Source organism: Cebidichthys violaceus, unplaced genomic scaffold (assembly GCF_023349555.1).
Source record: "Cebidichthys violaceus isolate CVI_PGR_0920_01 unplaced genomic scaffold, fCebVio1.0.p SCAF_15, whole genome shotgun sequence".
Taxonomy (NCBI): Eukaryota; Metazoa; Chordata; class Actinopteri; order Perciformes; family Stichaeidae; genus Cebidichthys; species Cebidichthys violaceus.
The window spans coordinates 11,358,703-11,380,084 of record NW_027176318.1 but is presented as its reverse complement, the minus strand read 5'-3'; the positions used below and the strand labels follow the sequence as shown (position 1 = coordinate 11,380,084).

The 21,382-nt window shown below is 46.3% G+C and overlaps 3 protein-coding genes across 3 annotated transcripts; 2 read left to right on the top strand and 1 right to left on the bottom strand.

Annotated features, from left to right (window-relative positions):
* The first annotated feature begins 2,350 nt into the window (after positions 1-2,350).
* si:ch73-173p19.1 (uncharacterized) lies at positions 2,351-10,117 on the top strand. Its single transcript, XM_068710026.1, has 17 exons — positions 2,351-2,521; positions 3,494-3,600; positions 3,714-3,850; positions 4,007-4,167; positions 4,346-4,504; positions 4,588-5,038; positions 5,231-5,332; positions 5,898-5,988; positions 6,303-6,526; positions 6,620-6,862; positions 6,982-7,080; positions 7,203-7,396; positions 7,485-7,659; positions 7,739-7,895; positions 8,000-8,153; positions 8,389-8,500; positions 8,587-10,117. Exons 1-17 carry the CDS (start codon positions 2,501-2,503, stop codon positions 8,760-8,762), a joined length of 2,763 nt encoding a protein of 920 aa, XP_068566127.1. The 5' UTR covers positions 2,351-2,500; the 3' UTR covers positions 8,763-10,117.
* A 2-nt stretch (positions 10,118-10,119) lies between these two features.
* Positions 10,120-15,406, bottom strand: abcf2b (ATP-binding cassette, sub-family F (GCN20), member 2b). The gene is made up of 15 exons (XM_068710028.1): positions 15,300-15,406; positions 14,314-14,464; positions 13,997-14,209; positions 13,619-13,801; positions 13,337-13,508; positions 13,052-13,147; positions 12,867-12,969; positions 12,576-12,671; positions 12,287-12,406; positions 12,080-12,169; positions 11,876-11,986; positions 11,729-11,791; positions 11,113-11,241; positions 10,822-11,025; positions 10,120-10,737 (listed from the first exon to the last, which is right to left on the bottom strand). Exons 2-15 carry the CDS (start codon positions 14,450-14,452, stop codon positions 10,618-10,620), a joined length of 1,839 nt encoding a protein of 612 aa, XP_068566129.1. The 5' UTR covers positions 14,453-14,464; positions 15,300-15,406; the 3' UTR covers positions 10,120-10,617.
* Positions 15,407-15,468: 62 nt separating this feature from the next.
* On the top strand, positions 15,469-21,073 carry chpf2 (chondroitin polymerizing factor 2). The gene is made up of 4 exons (XM_068710027.1): positions 15,469-16,947; positions 17,242-17,806; positions 17,905-18,087; positions 18,425-21,073. The coding sequence occupies exons 1-4, from the start codon at positions 16,676-16,678 to the stop codon at positions 19,697-19,699; spliced, it is 2,295 nt and encodes a 764-aa protein (XP_068566128.1). The 5' UTR covers positions 15,469-16,675; the 3' UTR covers positions 19,700-21,073.
* The last annotated feature ends 309 nt before the right edge of the window (positions 21,074-21,382 follow it).

Below are 21,382 nucleotides of genomic sequence, written 5' to 3'. Positions count from 1 at the left end.
TCCGGAGTGACTTGCTCAACCGGCATCAAGACGCAGAAAATAACAACACTTTCACTTCCGGGATAAAATTCAGATTAAAATCCCGACGTGACGAGCATTGGTGAAGGCGTGCCTTTACCACGACAAAAATCATGTTATATTCAATACTAAGCTCATTTTAATCAAACTATATAAAAAACATAACATTACAGCACGATACAGTCATTGGCTTATTTTTAACGCAATTATACGCTTTTATTTTGAAGTCAACACTAATCAATTTCCGGTTATACTTTTTTAATTTCTGGCAACTTGTTGCCATTTTTCGAGAGAAGTTGTTGCGCCTGCGCTGTGAGTCATGATTCATTCTAATGACAGCCTGAGGGAGGTTCGTCTTTTACCGTTATGATGCGCAGTACGTCCAACGACATACACAGGAAAAAATGACACATGAAATAATCGTTTAGAGTTTCATAATGTACTGAAAACGTGGAATAAACTGAAACACAAGATGAGGAATAATTTACAGTATAAGTACAAGTAGTAGTCCAAGTACTAGAATTAGCTTTATTGGAAATGTATATTTATATGTAAAATCTGTTTCTGCAGGACACTGTAACGGTGTGCAAATATGCTGGAATAAATATTAAATGTGTTTATTTATATACATGACGGAGGTGGATATGTACAGTTCCTTAATGCATGTATGCATGTCCGTTTACTGTATATTATGTATATATATATATATATATATATATATATATATATATATATATATAGCAGCGTAGATTCATTTTTGTCAGTGATGTGTACAAAAAAGTGTATATTTAAACGATAAAATAAATGTATTGTGTCATTTAGCTGCTGTCTACTGTTCTTCAGACCTGTTGAAAGAACCCGCTCTTGTGTCTGCTTGTTTCGAGGTACAGTGCTCTGTAGCGCCCACCAGAGGGGAGAAGATGAAACAGGTTGTGTTCGAGGTGTGAAGGGTCTTCAGTGGTGTTTCCTCTACTCACGTAGATATTAAAAATGTAAGTTGTTATCTCAGCGAGGCCCAGTTTACTCTCCTTGAATAACTAACTATTGTTTCATCATCATCATCATCATCATCATCATCATCATCATCATCATCTTTAAAGAATAAAAGGAAGGAAGAACATGATGTATGATAAATGTAATTAATTAATTCAATTAGCAGCTAGCCAAGAGCCCCAAAAGGCTCCAGGATTACTAATTACCATCTGGTTTATGCTAGTGTAATAACAGATGTGTTTGATATACTAATAAAGCACAGTATCCACTAGCATAAGTTACGGTATAGGTCCTACTTTACCTGATCTGGAGGCCGTGTCTTGAAGTACTTTTTTTCCCCTTGCTGTGCTTATACTGCACATTCCTTGATTTATGTTTCATCAAATGATCATATTGTCATGTTTTCAGCATCATTTCAGTATATTTTCACGGTGTCTGGCCCATATTCCTCAACATGTCGTGTAGCTCTGCTGTTAACTCTCACCTGCCTGCACACCTGCGCCTCATTTCCCCTAATTAGTCACCTAGTACACGCACCAGGCCCATAACTCACCCTCTTTGCCAGATGTCATATCAGCTATTGTGCCTCATAGCCATAGAGGTCCAGCCTTTGTTTACTCTATCTGCCCAAATGTCTGCTAAAGATCTCCGCCTGTTTACGTCATTTATCTGCCGTCCTGCTTCCTCTTTGGACATACATGCCTCTGCTGATTGCCTTTATATGTGTCTATCTTAAATATCTCACTGTATTTGGATATATTTATGAAGAAGAGGGGATAAACAGTATTCTGCAACACCGTTAGGAAACATTTATTCCAGAATAAAAGGCTACTTGTTTATTTACTTATAATGTTAGTCAATTATATAGTTGATCTAGCTGTTCAGATGCTTGTCTTCCTATCGCACTCTATTCAGTAACACGTTTATGATTACCTTATCTCATGTAATTACATTTATTATAACTAATAGTACTGCCTACTACTCCTATAGCAGTGGTAGTAATAAAATAAATAAAGTAACAGTGACCCCTACTGGTGGTTTGCTGCTACTGAAGCCAGGGCTTTCACCAGGAAAATGTATTATTTATCATATAAATCCTTTCTTTGCTTAATGTATTTTTATTTGGTTTAATTTTGCTATGATCTGTCTGAGTCACGTTTAATAAAGCATACTGTTAAATAAAAAGCAACCTCCGCAGACTACGCAGATATGATTAGTCATAGGTGAGTACATTTCTGTGAGGGCGGCGGTTGGTGTTTGAACCTGTCAATCATCGAGAGGACTGGCTGGATTTGTGCACCGCTGGCTCTCTGCGGTGTTGATAGGCCAGTTCCTTGTTGATATTCTGTCAGTCTGCAAGTCAAAGGGGCTCGATCGGTGTTGCTAGCATAAGCGAGCGTCGCTGCAGACCCAACCAGGAAGTCAACAAAGTTGTAATTTAATATTAGCATTGACTTCGATATTCATCCATAAACATTGAACCGACGGGATGAGTTCTGCCGCCCCTCCGGTAAGCCGCAGACCACCGAGCTGCGTTTTGACGTGACACTGCGCTGCACACGGATGTTAGCTTGCTAGCTTCTTTTAGCATCGCCATCGTTCCCCTTCGTGCTAACTGTTAGCCGCCGTGCTAACGTCGTTTGTTGACAGCCCCTCACTGTGCCACAGACACAACAACAAAACTAGCGTTAGCTGTGTGTTAGCTTGTCATCTGTTGGTTTGTTTTAAATAAATGTATCAGTGTTCATTAATGCATTTACCCTGATAGAGGCTAATTAACGGCTAACAACTTTGCTAACAGATATGAACTTAGAATGGGAGAGTTTAAAGGCGAGTCTGCAGGTCAGCTCCAGTCAGATGAAAGGAAGGACAAACAAAGACAAATAAATATGTTGTAGCTTGTCCACGTTTAAACACAGGGATTGGTGTTGGTAGATGGCATGCACATGAGTTGAAGGTTACAAGCAACAATTAAGCATTCTCACCTGTACCTATTTAAATCCATTTATACGGTTCTTAAGTTATATTGTCTATTAATATGTATCTGCTAACTAATTAAAAGTAGGAAATACATTAAAAAGATGAGCATAGAAGCTATAGACCATAACCATCTTTAACTCTATATGCAAAGTAAAATTATAGTGTCCCTGTGCTCCACACATAAGTAACGGAAACTTAATGTTGCATGGTGTAAAGTAGTTATATCAAAAATAGAAATAACTGGATAATGAACAAACTGCACATGGCTGATCAAACAGGCAATAATACAACTAGAAGAGAGTTAAAACAAAGGCAGCAAAGTAAAAACAGGTCTAAAATGTGTGTTATTAATGCATCTTAAACAATAACTGAAAATGCTCTGAAGGACATAAGGAGCCAGACAAACTGTAGCCCAGCAGCCATTGGTTGTGCATAACAAAGAGGTTCATCCTTTGTCAGGACGTGCCTTTTTTTGACGAGTTTTGATGTTCTTGTTTTGCAGACGATTGGGGAGTTGTTCCTCATCCTCAGTGAGATGGGCTTCTCAGAGGAGCAGATCCAGGCAGCTGTGCAGGCGGGTCATTTCTCTGTGTCAGACGCAGCTGAGTGGTGAGTTTTTCCCCAGCTCTTCTCTTGAATAGCTAGCGTTCATTCCATTCAGTGTCTAAAAGACCACACCGTTGAGTAAATTGATTCTATATCCTTCTCTCATTTGTCGACAGGCTCTTGCAGGGTCAGTATCCGCGGCACAGGTTGGTCAAGCAGTCGTCACAGCCGGCCGAGACGGCAATTTCTGCTTTCAACCCACCCAAAGAGGCAGCGGGCACTTCAGAGACGCATACATCTCCTGACAGCAGAGGTATAGTACCAAGCAGGTTGCTTTTTCATATAGAAGTTAAGTAACCATTGTAGTAACCATTGTAATATCTTTCTCTGTCATTGAAGTTTTCAACAGGACTTAAAGAAATGAATGGATTAGGGAGCAAAAGTAACTTTTTTTTTTTATCTTAAACAGCATCTCATTCATTGTTGCTGAGACCCTCACAGTCAGGCAACCTGTCCCCAGACCCACTACCAGTGGAGTCCCGCATCAAACAGGACAAGAGTGACTTTGAAGAGCAGCAGAGGCAACGCGTTGCTCAGGAGGCTAGAACAGAGAGGCGACAAAAGAAACAGGTCAGCAGAACTTCTGGTGCCCGAACAGTGCCAAGACTGGCAACTTGACTGTTACCACACAGAATGAAATGTGAGCGTCAGAACTGACGTGTGTGTGTGTGTGTGTGTGTGTGTGTGTGTGTGTGTGTGTGTGTGTGTGTGTGTGTGTGTGTGTGTGTGTGTGTGTTCCGACTTGCAGGAGCGTGAGTCTGTGTTGAAGCGGATAGCTGAAGATCGGAGGAGTTTGCAGCAGAAGAAGCAGACCAGCGCTGCCACAGAGACGCCTCCCCCCAGTGCTCAAGGGCAGAAGCTTGGAGGACAGATTCAGACTAATGTGGATAACAACTGCGTCCTCATGGTGAGGAGACTTTTCATTTTTGATGTAGATACCGTCAAATAACAGAATTGTAAAACCTCATGTTTGTTTTTTTTTTGCTGCAGATTCGGCTCCCTTCCGGCGAGTCCATGCGCGAGCGCTTCCCAGCCGACGCCCCTCTGCGCAGCGTCGTGGAGCACATCACCGGGCGTCACCCCTCCCTGCCCTCCTTTTCTCTCCTCCAGGGTTTTCCACGGAAGCGCTTTGGGGAGGCGGAGCTCGCTTGTTCGCTGCGCTCTCTTGGCCTCACTCCCAACGCCGCCCTGTGCATTCAGACCACTCCTCCCGAGACTCCTCAGGATCCACCTAGTCCCGCGGATCCGCCGTCAGTGGGACACATTGAGCCCCCTCCCTGCGATGCGTGTCCTCAGCCACACGCCCCGGTCCTGGAGGGGGCGGGAGGGCAGGACCTGGTTCTCCCTCCTCCACTACCGAACCAGCTGTGGGAGGAGGCGGTGAATTACGCAGGGATCCCTGGAGTTGGTCCTTCTCTGACTGGGCCATCTCACTTCTGGGGTAGGTATTAAATACTGTGTAAAAAAAACTCCTTATGCGTTCAAGCAGATTTTAAGCTAGTTTGCTGCCCTAGCTCTCAAATTCATCAGAGCTTATTTGTTGTGTACAGTATTACTGTAGTAGCTTATGCAAAAACTGTTATTTAAATATCTGTTTGGGTCATTATTTGACATTCCTGGTGCTGTTCAACAGGCCGAGGCCACAGGATGGTCACTGGTAATGCCGAGGAAGCTGCGGGGATAGAAGTCGACGAGGAACAAGGAGAAGAGGAAGATCCACCCTACATGCTTAACGGTACTGCACCTCTTCCCTCCTTTGACCTACATTTTTCCTACTTCCTCCCCCCTCTCCTTCCCTCTTCCCGCCTCCTCGTGTCTCCATGTATTCATCCACGTAGAACTTTTAGTTCTCCCATGCCAGAAACGGATGACCCTGGCCTCTCTCACGCAGCTGTCAGAGTAACTTTCATTCAGTTTCATACTTTATGTTGCGTAAATTTCCCAGTGTACGGAACATTTGGCCGACTGCCCCAGTGAAGTGCGTCCCATGTCAGAACGATTAGGATTCTGAAATGTGTGGTAACACAGGGTCAGACCTGTGCTTACAGCCCGGCAGCCAATCGTATGCAGTCTTTCTAGTCGGGCACATTTTGAGAATACTATATCACAGCATCATGCCCTGAGAGTAAGAAGAGCTCAATCCCAGTGGAAGCTTGTAAGAGAAGAATCAAAGATCCAGAACAAAAGATGCTGATGTTGACTAAAGGTGTGGGATATAGAACTGTAGACCTGTGACTTCTACTGCGTCTGTATCAGCTGGTGTTGATGTTTTACGATCGTTACTGTTGTTGTTTTCACAGGAATGCCACGGCTGCCTTTCTTTCCGGAGAATCGGTTCCGTGGAGAATTTGAGCCACGGCACGCTTGGCCAGAGCAAGGCAACCGCCTAAGGTGGGTGTCTAGACAGAATGGCGCTGATGTAACTTTATAAGTATTATAGTTGCGTCGTGTGTTTTGCAGCTGGTTATAATGAATCATTCTGAGGAGCCCCTGTTTGGACAACATTATACCATTGTATGTTGAATATTTTAACATGGGAGACTGATGTTAACTAACCAAGAAAGCTGTAGATGAAGTGATCATAAAAGTAAACATTAGTTACTTGTATTGTTAAAGCAATAGAAATCGGTATCAACAGTGACCTGCTTTTTTGGTTATAATCTGTTCTCTATTATTATTAAGAGAGTTGTGTTTGTGTGTTTCAGGGAGGCTCCGGAGGAGGACCCAGCAGAGCCTGAGGATGCTGGAGGTCGGGAGGCCCCTGGAGCTGCAGGTCAGGCTGCGGTGGAGCGTCTTCAAAGAGCTGCACAGCAGGAAGACCCCCGAGCCTCGCAGGGACAACCGTCGCCCCCTAAAAAGCCCTTCAGGGCGCCCAGCGTGCCATCTCTATGTGCCTTGGCGACCCGCGCAACCGTCCACCTCATGACTGGTGAGAGACCACACAGGATATTCACTCACCGATTATTCGGGAGAACGTGTCTCGTTGCTTTGTTTGCTCACTGTCGTCACTCTTGGCCCTCAGCTCCCAGCATGCAGTACAGCAGCAGTCTGGCATGCCTCACCCCGGAGCTAGCGGAGCTTCTGCTCAACCACATGTCCCGCGAGAGGCTCCTGCGTCCGCGCACCCTGGAGCTCTTCTTCGGCTGCCCGTTGCAGAAGTTTGTCCTGAACTGCTACCCTTACTCCACCAACGAGCTCCTGCGGCAGTTACGGGCCTTCACGGCGCTGAAGCACCTGAGTCTGGTGAACTCGCCTCTCATCACTGGTACAGAGTTTCATTTCAGGGTGGACTTTTTGGGCTTTTCAGTTGCTATGTTAACTTCTGTGATGTTTTTTCGCTCAAACTGCCGTTTCATTTTAATCTCCTAAACGTGTTCTGTCCAGATTCTGGGCTGTCAATCGTTTCCAGTCTGGTCAAACTCCAGTACCTCAACCTGGCCTCCTGTAGCAAACTGACCGACTCCTGTCTGCAGCACATCACAGGTTAGGCTGACAGATTATATAACACCAGATCCCAACATAAGCTGCTCTTTGCTGAATGGGTTTTTGCTTTTGATGGTTACTGCCAAACATCAACACATTTCCCTTCTCTCTGTGTCTACAAGGTTTGAAGAGCCTGTGTTTCCTGTCGCTGGACCAGACCAAAGTGACAGACGCTGGGCTGGTGTTATACCTCCAGTCGGCTCCGTCCTGTCTCTCTCAGCTCAGCCTGAACCAAACGGCTGTGACTGAAGCCACACTGGCAGTCCTGCCCACCTGTGTGCCACAACTGAGGCTCCTCAGCATCAAGCAGACGAAGGTAACACGGCTCGACCGAGCACATCTGGCCATCACGTCTGTTAACTGAGCAGCCGCTTTATCGTTTTATGCTTTTCTCATTGTGCCAGGTCAGTGATGTGTCGGCATTGGCGGAGCTGTCCAGCCTGCAGACTCTCATCCTGGATGGGACATGCGTGACGGAAAGCTCTCTGGAGCACCTCGCCACCCACCCTGCCCTGTCGTCCCTCAGTGTGGCGGGAATCCCCGTAGCAGATGGTGATCACGCCCTGCAGATCATCTCAGGTACGTAAAATGGACAGAAATGACGGGGTCCGCAGTGAATCGAACTATATAGACTGAGGGGTTCGTACTTCCCTTCCAGGTTTGAAGTTGACTCAGCTGACCCTCCCCGGACGCCACTCGGTGACAGACAACGGGTTGTCCTTCCTCTCGAGACTGTCTCTGCTCTTAGAGCTGGACCTGACCGACTACACACAAGTCACGGACCTGGGAGTCAGCCAGCTCTCCACCATGAACAGGTCATTCCCACACCTTCCAACACGTGCAGGTCATTATAACGGCTGTCTCGGCATGACGACATCAGAGATATTGACCGGAGTGTTGCGTGTGCTTTGTTGCGTAGGTTGAAGAAGCTGTCACTGAGCAACACGCAGGTGACGGATGCAGGGCTTCCCTCGCTGCGAGGCCTGCAGGAGCTGCAGGATCTCTGTTTGGACCGAACGGCGGTCACCAGCCGAGGAGTGGCCGAACTCGTCACCTGTCTGCCGCACCTCCAGGTGATTTCACTGCCGAGCACGAGCGTGGTTGAAGAAATTGTTGAGAATTTACTTTAGTTATTTATAAAGCTGACTTTTTTTCCAGTATTTTTTGCTTTGGAGCTAATTTGGAGACTTGCAGACAAGTTAATTAGTAGTTGGCCTCCATGCAGACCTCTGCCTGTCTGAAATTGTCTTTTGTTTAATATGCATGATATTGTGCTGATGTTAATGATTTTCCCTGTGTTTCTTTTAGGTACTGGGGTTAGCCAGCACTCAGGTGGGCGACACGGTAGTGAGGAGAGGTCTGATCCGCTGCAATCAACTCGTGAAGCTCAACCTCAGCCGCACGCGGATCACAGACCACGGTGAGGTCTAAAATCACTGGCCCTGACTCGAAGGTGACCTTTTCTCACACGGGTGAACAATCGTTTTCTTTTTTTTCTCCCCTCAGGTCTAAAGTTCTTGAAAAGCATGCCTCTGGCTCAGGTGAACCTGGACGGCACTGGCGTGAGTATGATGGGTATTGCGAGCCTCCTCTCGTTCACCAACATCAGCAGCATCCGGGCGAGCAACACCCGCAACATCCCCCCCGACGACGTCTCGGACGAGGAGTGGGAAGCCCAGTGAGCATCGAGCGCTCCAGTCAGACTGTACCCGAGCTCGGTCCCCCTTCTATCCCCTGAAACACGCTGCCGTCTGGACACTACAGCAGCATGACTGAAACACTCTTTCAAACCGCAGCTAGGGCCACTAATCTGTCAATCACACGCAAGTTGAAACCTGAAACGAGAGCCTAGGCCATTAATAACGTTTACATGTAGACACACACTGCAGCCCTTTGTCTCTGGAACAACTCCACCCGACAAACGTTAAAGCTTTATGTGCAGCCTTATAGGTTGGAACCATCCGTCTCTCCTCGACGGAGCTTCTTGAGCTGACCGGCAGGAACATATTAAACGTTGGAAATGTAACATAACACAGCATGTATTTTCTGACTGTAAAGACTATCAGCCTGATATGTTTGAATTCAATTAAAACCTAAATAACAAGTTGGTTTTTTTTGAAGGATGTGAAGTCGGATGACGTCTTCCGGTGAACATTGTCACTCGTTATTACGTCACGTTGGATTTATTAAAAAGCATTCCACAATGGGATGTTTATTAGAATTAGGTCTAATATTTCATCAGTGTGAATAACTGGCACTATTAATTGTACAGTACATGCAGAAAACTAGACACGTGAATTGTCAAAGATGATAAAAAGTAGTATTGTAGCGTTGTCACCATAACTATTTGCTCAGTTTCTCATTTCATTTAATTTCATTAGTGCACACAATCTACCATCCTGCTCAATGTCTAGATCATTAGATTACATAACTGGTCTACGTAGCCACTGATTGTTAAAACATGTTTGGTACGATAAATCATGTGATCTGTGATAAAGTACGTTTTAAGAAGTTTGAAACTGGATTATGTGAATAATGACAAAGGGTTTTAATTAGAATTTTGTGAGAAACTGATCATATTCGTCCTGGTGGCAGCTGAGTTCAGCCAAACTTGTTTTGACACTTTTCCTTTCCGTAAACAGCTTTACTGTAAGAGCTCATAACTTGTAATGTCACCTGTTTGGATGTTTACTGCAAACCACCAAGTCTTTTTTTTGGTCCATTGGATTCAGTTATTTCATAAATGCCTGCATTACTATGTATTAACGTTAGTTATGCTACCATCTTTTGACCAGCTCAGCCATTTTCAGTTCCACGGACGGCCGGGTGAGCAGCAGCAGTGTGGAGACCGATGAAGTAGGATCTATGCAGCCATGGGGCTCACAAGCCAGAATCCAAAGCAACTTATTTTACTCACGTCCACTTCTGTCCTCTTGTTTACAGAGATGTAAGATAGTTTATTTTCCCTAAAGGCTTTTGATTTTTGGATACGAGCACTGTATTCGTCAAGTGTAAAATAAAGTCTTGGAAATCCTAATGTGCTGTTTTTATGTTTCGTTTATTCAGACAAACCTTTATTGCATTACAATGTTAAATAAGGAATTGTTTAAGAACTGCTCTTTTACACAGAAAAAGGAAAAAAAAGTCAACTTTTAAATATCATAAAATATGACCTAAATGCTGCTGCATACATGGTGGGATAAAACAGAACATTCGGAAAAATAAAACTTCTATGAAGACAGCAGAATGGAATGCGTCCAAAATACACTGAGATGCTTCAGGTGAATCAGCCAATCAGAGTGCAGCCTGAGGTGGGAGGGAGGGGGGAGGGGGGGGGGGCATTGGATCAAGTGGCACTGTCAGACCGAGATGGAAATGCAGTACAACATGTACAAGAGACGTGTCCGATAAGATGCATAAGAGATTGTTTCAGTTCTAGTAACATTTCCTGCAATGTAAACCCTGCTCGTCGCCTCAGGAGCCTGCGGGTCAAATCCACGACACGAGATAAAGGAGTGGCTCAGAGCGACGCTTCGTTTAGATGTCATGCGCTTGCTGCTTCTCGATCTTTGATTTCAAGTGCTCCTTGTATGCCAGGATGTCCCTATTCCACTTTGTGATGGTTTGATTCTCGCACACCCAGATCTCCTGAGCCACCTGGAGAAACAGAGACAACGATTACGCTCGAGGCCTGCGCCACTTTAAAAGCAAACGTCAAATGAAGTGAAATAAGATATGTACCTGTTGAATTAGCCTGAAGTCGTGGCTAACTAGCATCGTGCCGCCTTCAAACTCGTTGATGGCGTCTCCCAACGCGTCGATGGTCTCGATATCCAAGTGATTGGTGGGCTCGTCGAGGAACAGCAAGTGAGGGTTCTGCCAGGCCAGCCAGGCAAAACACACCCGGCACTTCTGACCATCGGACAAGTTCCTGATCGGACTGACCTGGAACACATTTCAGTTGTAAATTTAGAAAATAAACTAAATTCCATTTAGCGCTTCCCCATGTTTGGAGGAGTATCCCAATCCTACCTGCTGTTTTCCAGTCAGCCCGTAGCGGCCGATGATCTTCCTCATGTCCTCTTTTTCTTTGATGTCAGGATAACACTTCATCATGTACTCCAAAGGAGACAGGTCCAGTTCCAGCTGCTCCGTCAGATGCTGGAACACGAGCAGATACACAGAAGATGTTTAGTTCTACAGTCAGTATACTTTTCATCTCTCCCAAGTCGAGCATGGCCTGATCATTGCCCTGAATCCGATGGAGATCACTATAATGTCCCCTGGTTGTTACGGTCTAGATGAAATTAAAAGATAACATCCCATGTCATATTATGCACCTATATAGAAAACTACAACCACAAAACATATTCCTTCGTATCATTTCTTCTCAATTTGAAGTGTCTGTAGGTAAGCTCATACCAAATCCCAATATCATGACATTTATGCAACAATCAATCCGTATTTTAGAGACATGGGAGGCTTGTGTGGAGCCACAGTTCTCTGGAGCTACGTTCTAAGCCCGCCTACTTTAAAGCGGTCCAATCATATGCAAAAGATTTGATTTAAATCCCTTTTGTAGCGGTACACTCCTCAAATACTGCATTCCACTGGGACTTTAAAAAGAGATGCGTCGTCAGTGTGTTACCTGGTGATATCTGCCAATCTTAACGTGAGAGTTTTTGCGGATCATGCCATCAGTGGGGAGGAGCTACAAAAAGAAGAAGGAGAATGAACTTCAATGCTCTTGACGAGTGCAGGTTGTTGCATAACTGTGGGGAACTGCTGAGCCTACCTCTCCCATCAGCAGCTTCAGCAGTGTGGACTTGCCGGCTCCATTGGGCCCCACCAGAGCCACTCGTGTATCCAAGTCAATACCGAACTCCAGGTTTTTATATATGTGCGGCTACAGGAAACATTAACAGAGCGAGAATGAGAAACGCACCAACACGGCAAGTGAACAAAGCTCCGTCCGTGCCGTAGTGTTAACTGTACTCACTGTGTTGTCGCTGTACTTGAAGCTCACGTTCTGAACCATGATGACAGGAGGAGGAATCTTCCCACAGGGATGAAAGGAAAACGACAGAGTCTGTGGCAGAAAGAGGCCGACGTTAGTACCAGAATACACATGTTCTCTCAAAATGTTGGGCTCTTTCTGACAAACACTGACAGTTTCCAAACAATCCCGACCACATCAGTACATTACCTTGTCGCTGACAACTTTTTCAGTCAAGCCCGAGGCCACCATCTTCTGCAGCGTCTTCTCTTTGCTCTGTGCCTGACGTGCGAGCTTTGCAGAGCCGTGACCAAACCTGGCAATGTAATTCTAGAGGAGGGGGAAGCAAAAAAAGAACAATGAGTACAAGTGTAACATGAAATTATGTACAGCAAGAGTTTGTTAAAATCTCTTCTAAAGACGACCAGAGATGAGTTTGAGTCTGCTCGATCCATTGTGTGCAGTGGGAATACTCCACCACACGGTGTCTCTCGTTTACCTTCATGTGTGTTATCTGGTCCTGTTCCCAGTTGAAGCGCTTCATTTGGTTCTCTTCCAGCTCCTCTCTAGTCTTCACATACTGGTCATAGTTACCCTGAAAGCAGAAATAGATGTGCACGGTCATCCAAAAGGGTGGCACACAGACACAATTAGTAACAGCCTTTTAGCGTGATGAGATCACATACAGCAGAGCTTATTTAGGACTCTTTTTAAAGAGGGTCCAAGGGACACCGAGGCGTCTTTATTTTACTTTAAGGCATCTTCAGTGGTTTCAGCCGGGTGTGCTTACTGTGTAGTATTTCAGTTTCTTCAGATTCAGGTGGATGATGTTGGTGCACACACCGTTCAGGAAGTCTTGAGAGTGCGAGACGAGCACAAGGATTCGCTTGAACCTGACAACGAGAAGCAGGATGAGCACCGCATGTCAACCGTTACTGACTTGTATACAATTGCGGAAGTAGGGGGTGAACTTACGAACTGAGCTCCTCCTCCAACCACACACAAGCATCCAGATCCAAGTGGTTAGTGGGCTCATCCAGCAACAGCATGAAGGGCTTGATGAACAGGGCCCTAGACAAATAAAGTCATTCAAATTTAGATTTAGAGGAAACGTGTCATTGTGAAACTGTTTTCTCTGTATACGTCATCAGCTCTTTTGAGGATGCAGTGAGAGTCAAAACATATCGACGTAGTAGCTCCGACACATAAGGAGGCTTCACGTGTCACTGAATGGTGTAACACAAAGCACTTCATCTTTACCTGGCCAGAGCAACACGCATCCTCCATCCTCCACTGAAGTCCTTGAGTTTCTTCTGCTGCATGGCGCCGGTGAAACCCAAACCGTGGAGAATCCGAGACGCTCGCACCTCTGCCTTGTCGGCATCCAGCTCTTCCAGACGTTCGTACAGCTCCATCAGCTTCTCACACTCGGCTACGCAGCGGAGAGAGAAAGGGCATTTACCATCAATGTAGCTACAGTATAACTATATACAATAATAAATACAAAAACAGTTCCCCTTTGGTACATGACATTTAACTCACAGTCCTCAGCAGCAAGTCTCTCTGCCTCCTTCTCCAGCATAATCCTCTGCTCATCCACCTCCATGACACACTGCAGAGCAGTCTTCTCGCTGGGGGCCATCTCCCGGGTCAAGTGGTAAATATCTATGTGCTCTGGAATGGGAATCTCACGGTGCCCGATGGCCGACAACAGCATGGATTTTCCTGGAAGACATAAGTCGATAAGAAAATACATCTTGTGCTACATTTATCCCACCTCTACTTTGGGGATCTATCTATCTATCTATCTATCTATCTATCTATCTATCTATCTATCTATCTATCTATCTATCTATGCGAATGTGCAAGTGTGGTGACTGACAGTATGTAAATAATATGTGCCAGGAGAAACCTTTTTACCTGTGCCGTTGAGGCCAATGAGACCATAGCGTCTGCCTGAGTTGAGCTCCAGGCTTGTGTCCGCTAGCAGCTCTTGACCGTGGAAGGTGAGCGACAGGCTGGCTACGTGGACATCGGTGCTGTTGGGGTGCGAGGCCAGAACACCGGTCACCGCCCGTGCCTCCGTCTTCGCCAGCTCAAATTCATCAATCTCCTTTGTCAAACTGGCGATCCCTATAAAGAAAGCAAAGAGTTAATACAAGACATCTCAGTAATGATACAAGCCCTAGGAAATCACAACTACGTCCATTTCAATTACTCAAAGATTCTCCTCTCACCATTGCTGTCGGCTCCATTGACCTGAGTCTCTGCTTGTTCACCCTCCTCACCCTCCTCATCAGTTCTCTTGGTACGCTGGCGAGCTTTGGCGGCCTCCTTCTTCTTTGCTGCCTTCTTCTTGGCTAGGTCGGATGGCATGGTTGTGAAAGGCTAGAAAATTTAAAAAAAGGACACAAATAGATTAACACTTTTATTCTCTAATATGATATATAATGTGATTTACTTGTATGTATATTGTATCTATATCATCAATTAGAGGATTTCGATAATATCTCATTGTTTAATGAGGATATGAATCTGGGTAAAAAATGGCTAACGGTAATAGCCTACAGAAAGTAGCGTGTGCAGAAACTTACATGACGCGCGGCTTAACCGGCGTCATAAACGGTGCCGGTAATTGAACTCATGATGTAACGTTAACTTCAGCTCCAGTTGACTTTAAGGAAAGACCAACGTTAACGTGGTTAACGGTAACCGTTAACGATGACGGTAACAATGCTAACGAACACCGGCGGCATTTTGATTTCTTTCAGTCCCACCTGCTCGCACGTTGGGTTCCTGGCATTATACAGCCCGATAGCCACACTGTTAAAAGCTAAAAAAAGGTAGCGGATGCCGCTAACATTAACGGTAGATTTGTCCCTTCAGAGTGAATTAATAATCGACGACAGTACCCACATAGTTGTGTTCGCTTTATTAAACAGGATGTCATATAACGTTACAGGGTAAAGAACTTAGCACATTTGATAAAGTAGCGTTAACGTTAGCTCTCTAGCTAACACCGCTAGCTAACCACAGCTGACGGGCCTGAGCGGCTAAGGCTAATATTACGCAAGGCCCAACTAGCTACTACCAAGCTACCAAGAAAGCGGCTAACTCGGCGGTTAATGTTCGTTTTTCAACCCCGTTATTTATGTTTAACATAAAACTGTGTATATCAGCCGTTTGACCCGTAGTTGTCAGACCCGGAAAATAGCTCTCTTACCTTGATACGGTGTTACTGGTCTCGGGAGCACACCGATGTCTCGTGTCCAATTTTGCCGGGTGGATGTAGCCGCACGCCAAACCGCCAGACGAACCATATATGGTCGTAAAGGGGCGGTGACAATTAATCTACCCGCCCCTTCCCGTGGGACTGCAGTAAAATGTCCTTTTACTACTTAAATTAATCGCAGATTTAATTTATAAATCGGTAATCATGTATTTATTGGTTGGGACTAACTAGACAGAGGTTAAATTATTAACTGTAACGTTAGCTAATACAACCTATACAACTATAAAAACTGTGATGTAACCACACAAATAATGTTTCTAACTGGGCCTTTTTCTGCCCATCACATACATTTATATATTGACAGTTATCATACGTTCATACATACATCACATGTTCTTGGATATTCTATTTTAAGCCAACCTTATCGCATAAACGCGCATAAGTCAGTCGTAGGTGATGCTGCAGCAGCTCAGTGATGATGAGGGTAAAACCTTAAAGCTGCCGTTAAACACCACAGAAGAAGAAGAAGAAGAAGAGGAGGAGGAGGTAGGTGTGTGTGTGTGTGTGTGTGTGTGTGTGGCACACAGTTTTTGAGGAAGTCAAGAAACTGAAGAAAATGGACGACATATGTCTATGCGTGACGGATTTTTTACCCGCATCAACGGTGAAAAATGGGACTTATTCCTTGAAGATGGATCGAGGAGAGACATATCTGCACTAAACGATGCTAGCCTGCTAGCTTGCTCTTTGACGTTTGGTCCTCCGACACATAACGTTTAGCTGTTAAGGTTAAACATTCAGACACGGAGGACAGAACTTTTAAATCCTCTTGCGTCTTTTTAAAAAAATGACCGACTATTTAGAGCAACGTAGACTAAAACGGTCAACTTTACCAGGACACGTTTAGCGTCTTGCTACACTACTTAGCTGACTTTATATGCAGCTATTAGCGTTAAAGCTAGCCCCAAAATAGTTCAGCTAATTAACATATCGTTAATGAATACCCGGAGTTTATATGACAATGACGTAACCAGCTTGGGTCGTTACACAGCAGTTACACCGCCATAAACGTGAATAGCGATAAAATATTCTCAATTATCTTTTTTCTTACGAAGCAACAAACCAACGTTTAGTTTATGACGTCAACCTGAACGTTTACAATTTTAAGCATCTCCAAATATGAGGTCGAAGATAAGACGAAGTGTCTTACGTTTGCTACATCTTACGAGGTAACGATACGTTTTAAACTTTACAACGACTACCTGAAGACGGGGACACTATGTGACGTTTGAGGCCATTTTCTCCTCCCCTAATATAGGTTAATTACATTTTTTTCCAGAGGAGCCTCATCAAGTGTAGCTCTAGATATGCGTCTCTCCTCTTTTCTGGCCGTGTTCAGGCCTGCTTTACCCCTCATTCTCGGGCTGTCTCTGGGCTGCAGCCTGAGCCTGTTGATGGTGTCCTGGACACAAGGAGACACCGACGACTCCTGTGGAGACGAACTGGGCAATGGGAGGCTGTTCATGGGCCGAGGAGATGCCCAGAGGGACTCGAGGGATGGGGCTGGAGACGAAGACTTCCAGCCACGGGTCGTGCCCTATCACAAGGACCCAAACAAGCCGCACAAGAAAGTCCTCAGGTAGATTGTATGCAGAATTCTGTGAAACGGTTGTGTCAATGGTATATAAGGGCTTTTTGCAATAACATAGCTACATGCAGCCTTTTTCAACAAATTGCAAGACAGATTCAGAGGATTTCCATTTGCTAATTCTGGTAAAATCTCCCCTGCAACAATCTAAATGCACTGAGCGGGATATACAGTTTAGCAGGCGGATAGATTAGAGATCTACATTTCAGTTGACTGTTGAAATGATCCCCTTCATTCTGCTCTATTTATTTGCTCTTTCCATTTGTCTTCACTTGAACTCTCCAGAACTCGATACATTCACACTGAACTGGGCATCAGAGAGCGACTGCTGGTGGGCGTGCTGACCTCCCGGGCCACCCTCAACACGCTGGCCGTGGCGGTGAATCGCACAGTCGCCCACCGCTTCCACCGCACCTTCTTCTTCACGGGCCTGCGCAGCCCCAAGGTGCCTCACGGCATGACCGTGGTGGCGCACGGCGACGACCGCCCGGTGTGGCTGATGTACGAGACGATCCGCCACCTCCATCAGCACTACGGCTCCGACTACGACTGGTTCCTCTTAGCCCAGGACGACACCTACATGCAAGCGGATCGGCTGTCGGAGCTGGTGGGCCACCTCAGCGCAGGTCAGGACCTTTACATGGGCAGGGCAGAGGAGTTTATTGGTGGGGAAGAGAAGGCGCGCTACTGCCACGGCGGCTACGGCTACTTGCTGTCCCGCAGCCTGCTGGCCCGTCTGCAGCCACACCTTGACACCTGCCGCAATGACATCCTCAGTGTGAGACCCGATGAGTGGCTGGGCCGCTGCATTATTGACTACCTGGGTCTCAGCTGTGTGGAGGTGCACCAGGTAAGACTAACGCAAAATGTGTAGTTTGATCAATTTAATGATGGTGGGATATCAATATTAACATTTATTTTTCTTCTCCATGTTTGTGTGGCTCACAGGAGATGACCTACCGGTACTTTGAGCTCGGGAAAAACGCAGATCCAGAGCGTGAAGATGGCGTTCAGTTTAAAAATGCCTTCACGGTTCACCCTATATCAGAGCCAAATCTCATGTACCGGCTCCACAAACGATTCAGCCAGATTGAGCTGGAATGGACGTACCTACAGATACAACAGCTGCAGGTTCGTGATACTCGACGCCGCTTTCTCTCTTCTTTTTGAGCCAAAGCAGAACATTCCTGAGTAATACAATATTTCAACATGTCAGGAAAGGCAAGACAAGGGATTGGGTGTTTTGCTAGGACATGAAGTGTTATATTCCAGTGTCATCATCCTGTGAATACGCATGCCTGAGAACCCTTATCTTGTAGTTACAGTAGCAGCTAATGATAGCTCATTAGCATTGTGTTGACATCACTTTAAATGTACTTCACGCCACAAAGCAATCACGAATGCCTTAAAGGGAAGAGTTTAGACACATGACGGTGAGTATGTTTTTTGTTTTTTTTGTGCTCCTCAGGTGCAGATCAACAACCTGAGCGACCTGACACCAGAGGGCAAAGCCGGAGTCACGTGGCCCATCGGAATCAACCCCCCCTTCAAACCAAGAACCCGTTTTGAGGTCATAAACTGGGAGTACTTCACAGAGGAGCACATCTACTCGTGCATCGACAGCTCCCCCAAGTGTGAGATGAGAGGGGCCGACCGCGCCGACGTGAGCGCGGTGCTGGAGATCGCGGTGGAACGGCTGAACGAGCGCTACCAGCCCCAGCTTCGTTTCCGCAAGCGGCGTCTGCTGAACGGCTACAGGCGCTTCGATCCCACGCGCGGTATGGAGTACGTGCTGGACCTGGCGCTGGAGGCCTATACCCAGAAAGGCCACAGTCAAGTCATCGCCAAACGGGTCAACCTGCTGCGACCACTGAGCGCCGTCGAGATTATCCCCATGCCCTACGTGACAGAGGCAACGCGGGTGCAGGTCATCCTGCCCGTCACTGCCCAGGATCAGGACTTTGTGGGTAACTTCCTCGACATGTACGTGATGAACACGTTGGACACCCATGACAATGTGTTACTCACGTTCCTGTTCATCTACGATCCCTTCGATGCGCAGCGGGTCAGCCAGACCGACGTGTTCGCCGGCATCAAGGCCATGATCGGGGAGGTGGAGAAGCGCTACGCAGACGTGAAGATCCCTTGGATCAGCGTGAAGACGGAGGTGCCCTCACAGGTCAAGCTTATGGACATCATCTCTAAGAAGCACCCCGTGGACACGCTGTTTTTCCTGGCCGGCGTGTGGACGGAGGTCAACGCCGACTTCCTGAACCGCTGCAGAATGAACGCCATCAGCAACTGGCAGGTGTTCTTCCCCATCCACTTCCAGGAGTACAGCCCCGCCGTCATGTACCGCGACCAGCAGCCCTCCGCGGCCTCCTCCTCCTTCGCGTCAGAGTCGCTGCGAGACGGACACTTCGACCGCCACGTCTTCGACGAGGCCTGCTTCTACAACGCCGACTACATGACCGCGAGAACCAAGATGGCCGCGGACATCTTGGACAACGAGGAGCTGCTGGAAAGCATGGACGTGTACGACATATTCGTGCGTTACTCGGGCCTGCACGTGTTCAGAGCCGTGGAGCCGGCGCTGATCCAGAAGTACGTGCGGCGAGCGTGCAACCCACGATTCAGCGAGGACATCTACCACCGCTGCGTCCTCAGCAACCTGGAGGGTCTGGGCTCACGCTCGCATCTAGCCATGGCTCTGTTTGAACAAGAGCAGGCCAACAGCACCTAGAAGCCTGACAACAATACTGCCTGGACTTACAAGAATACTCACACAGAATACTGTGAATTGTTATATGGTACTTTTGTGACCCATACAGGGAAATTCACACGCTTGTGTTTGGTAGAAAGAGGTCAGGATCAGCTGAGGGACAGCTTCGTCCTGCTCATGGACACTTTGATGAGGAGGATGGGTTCTCTTCCAGCTGAAAGCTCTTTGTTCAGAACATATGAGAACCACACCTTGACGTGACTCATGAGTCTACAGCTTTGACTCAGTCTTGTCTCGACTCATGATGGGTGACGGAGGCGTCTACTGTTACATGTTTTCCTGCCATTCTTCTCACAGGAGCTGAGCAACAATATTTATACTTAAAACCTATAATATTCAAGGTTGTGTCTTGAAATACAAAACTTGAGCCATAAGTCTTCCTGAGTGAGGAAGTTTAAAATCATACTGGAAACAAACTGAAGCCGTTGGCTGCCTTTTCTTTTCTTTTTTTAAGAGGTATTAAAGAGTGATATTTGTGTTCAGAGTTGTTTCTTCATTCATCCTGTCCATCAGACAAGAAGATAGCTGCCTTTAGGCTCTGTTTGCGGCCTGCTTGAACGTTACCGGAGGTGTCTGTATGTGGTCAGCGGTGATGGCGTTCTTGTGTCCTATTCACAACAATATAATGCAGTCTGTCCCGTTAGCCTGGCAGCTCTTTACTGCGGCGCCTGCAGGCAGTGAACAGTTTGTTCCACAGCAGCCGGCCCCGCCTCGTCTCCCCACATTGAGTCAGTAAATCCCCACCCCGGCCCGGGCCTCCCTGGGTTCTTTTGGCGAGTGTTTCTGTAAACACATGTCTTTGGGGAGAGCAGTGAACCCAGTGCCCAAGGGGAGGGTCGCGTCGAGCTAGCCAAGGTCCCTACAGCCGTGGTGTGGTGGCTAACCTTCACAGCGAGGTGGTTGAACAAGCTGAATGGCTCACTTCACTCTGCCTGAGGCCCCTTAACCCCCCCCCACCCCCCCACAAAACTTCTCCATGTTGTCGGGAGCGTAGCGGAGCAGCCGGGTGAAAGAGGCTCTTTCTGAGGCCCTCCACCTGCTCCTCCCTCGTGGTGAGGCCGGCGGACAATACAATGCCTGTCTGCCGCCTCACGGGGAACGGAAAAATGTGACCCACCGATGAGCTCGGGCTCAAAATCAACACGTTACTGATGCTACCGAGTGTGAGGGTGTTCCTTTAATGAACCGCTGCTCACTTATTTTGCATAATTGGTTCCTGCATCTCCAGAACAAACGGTTCACAGCATAGGAATGGAATGTGGGAAAGAAAAAGAATGTGCTTTTCATGGAGTGGAGTGCTTTGTGGTGGAAAAGAATAAAGGCGTGGATATCAAAGGGTGCATTTCAGTCATTTTGCCCCTCATTTTTTACCCATAATTAAAGAGTCCAGGTATGTTACGCTACAGAACTACGTAAGTATATGTGCTCATTTGTTGTCCTCCTATCAGTCATCGTCCACTGTGTATAATCAGCACATAAAAAGATCTATATACTATCTACACTGTAGATAGTACATAGATCTTTCATATATTCAGTGTACTGTAGATTCTACAGTACACTGAATATATGAAAGTTGAGAGATTTAACATTTTACTTTAAGAAAAACTGACAAAAACTCAAAATAATTTGCTCTGTGCTTTGACG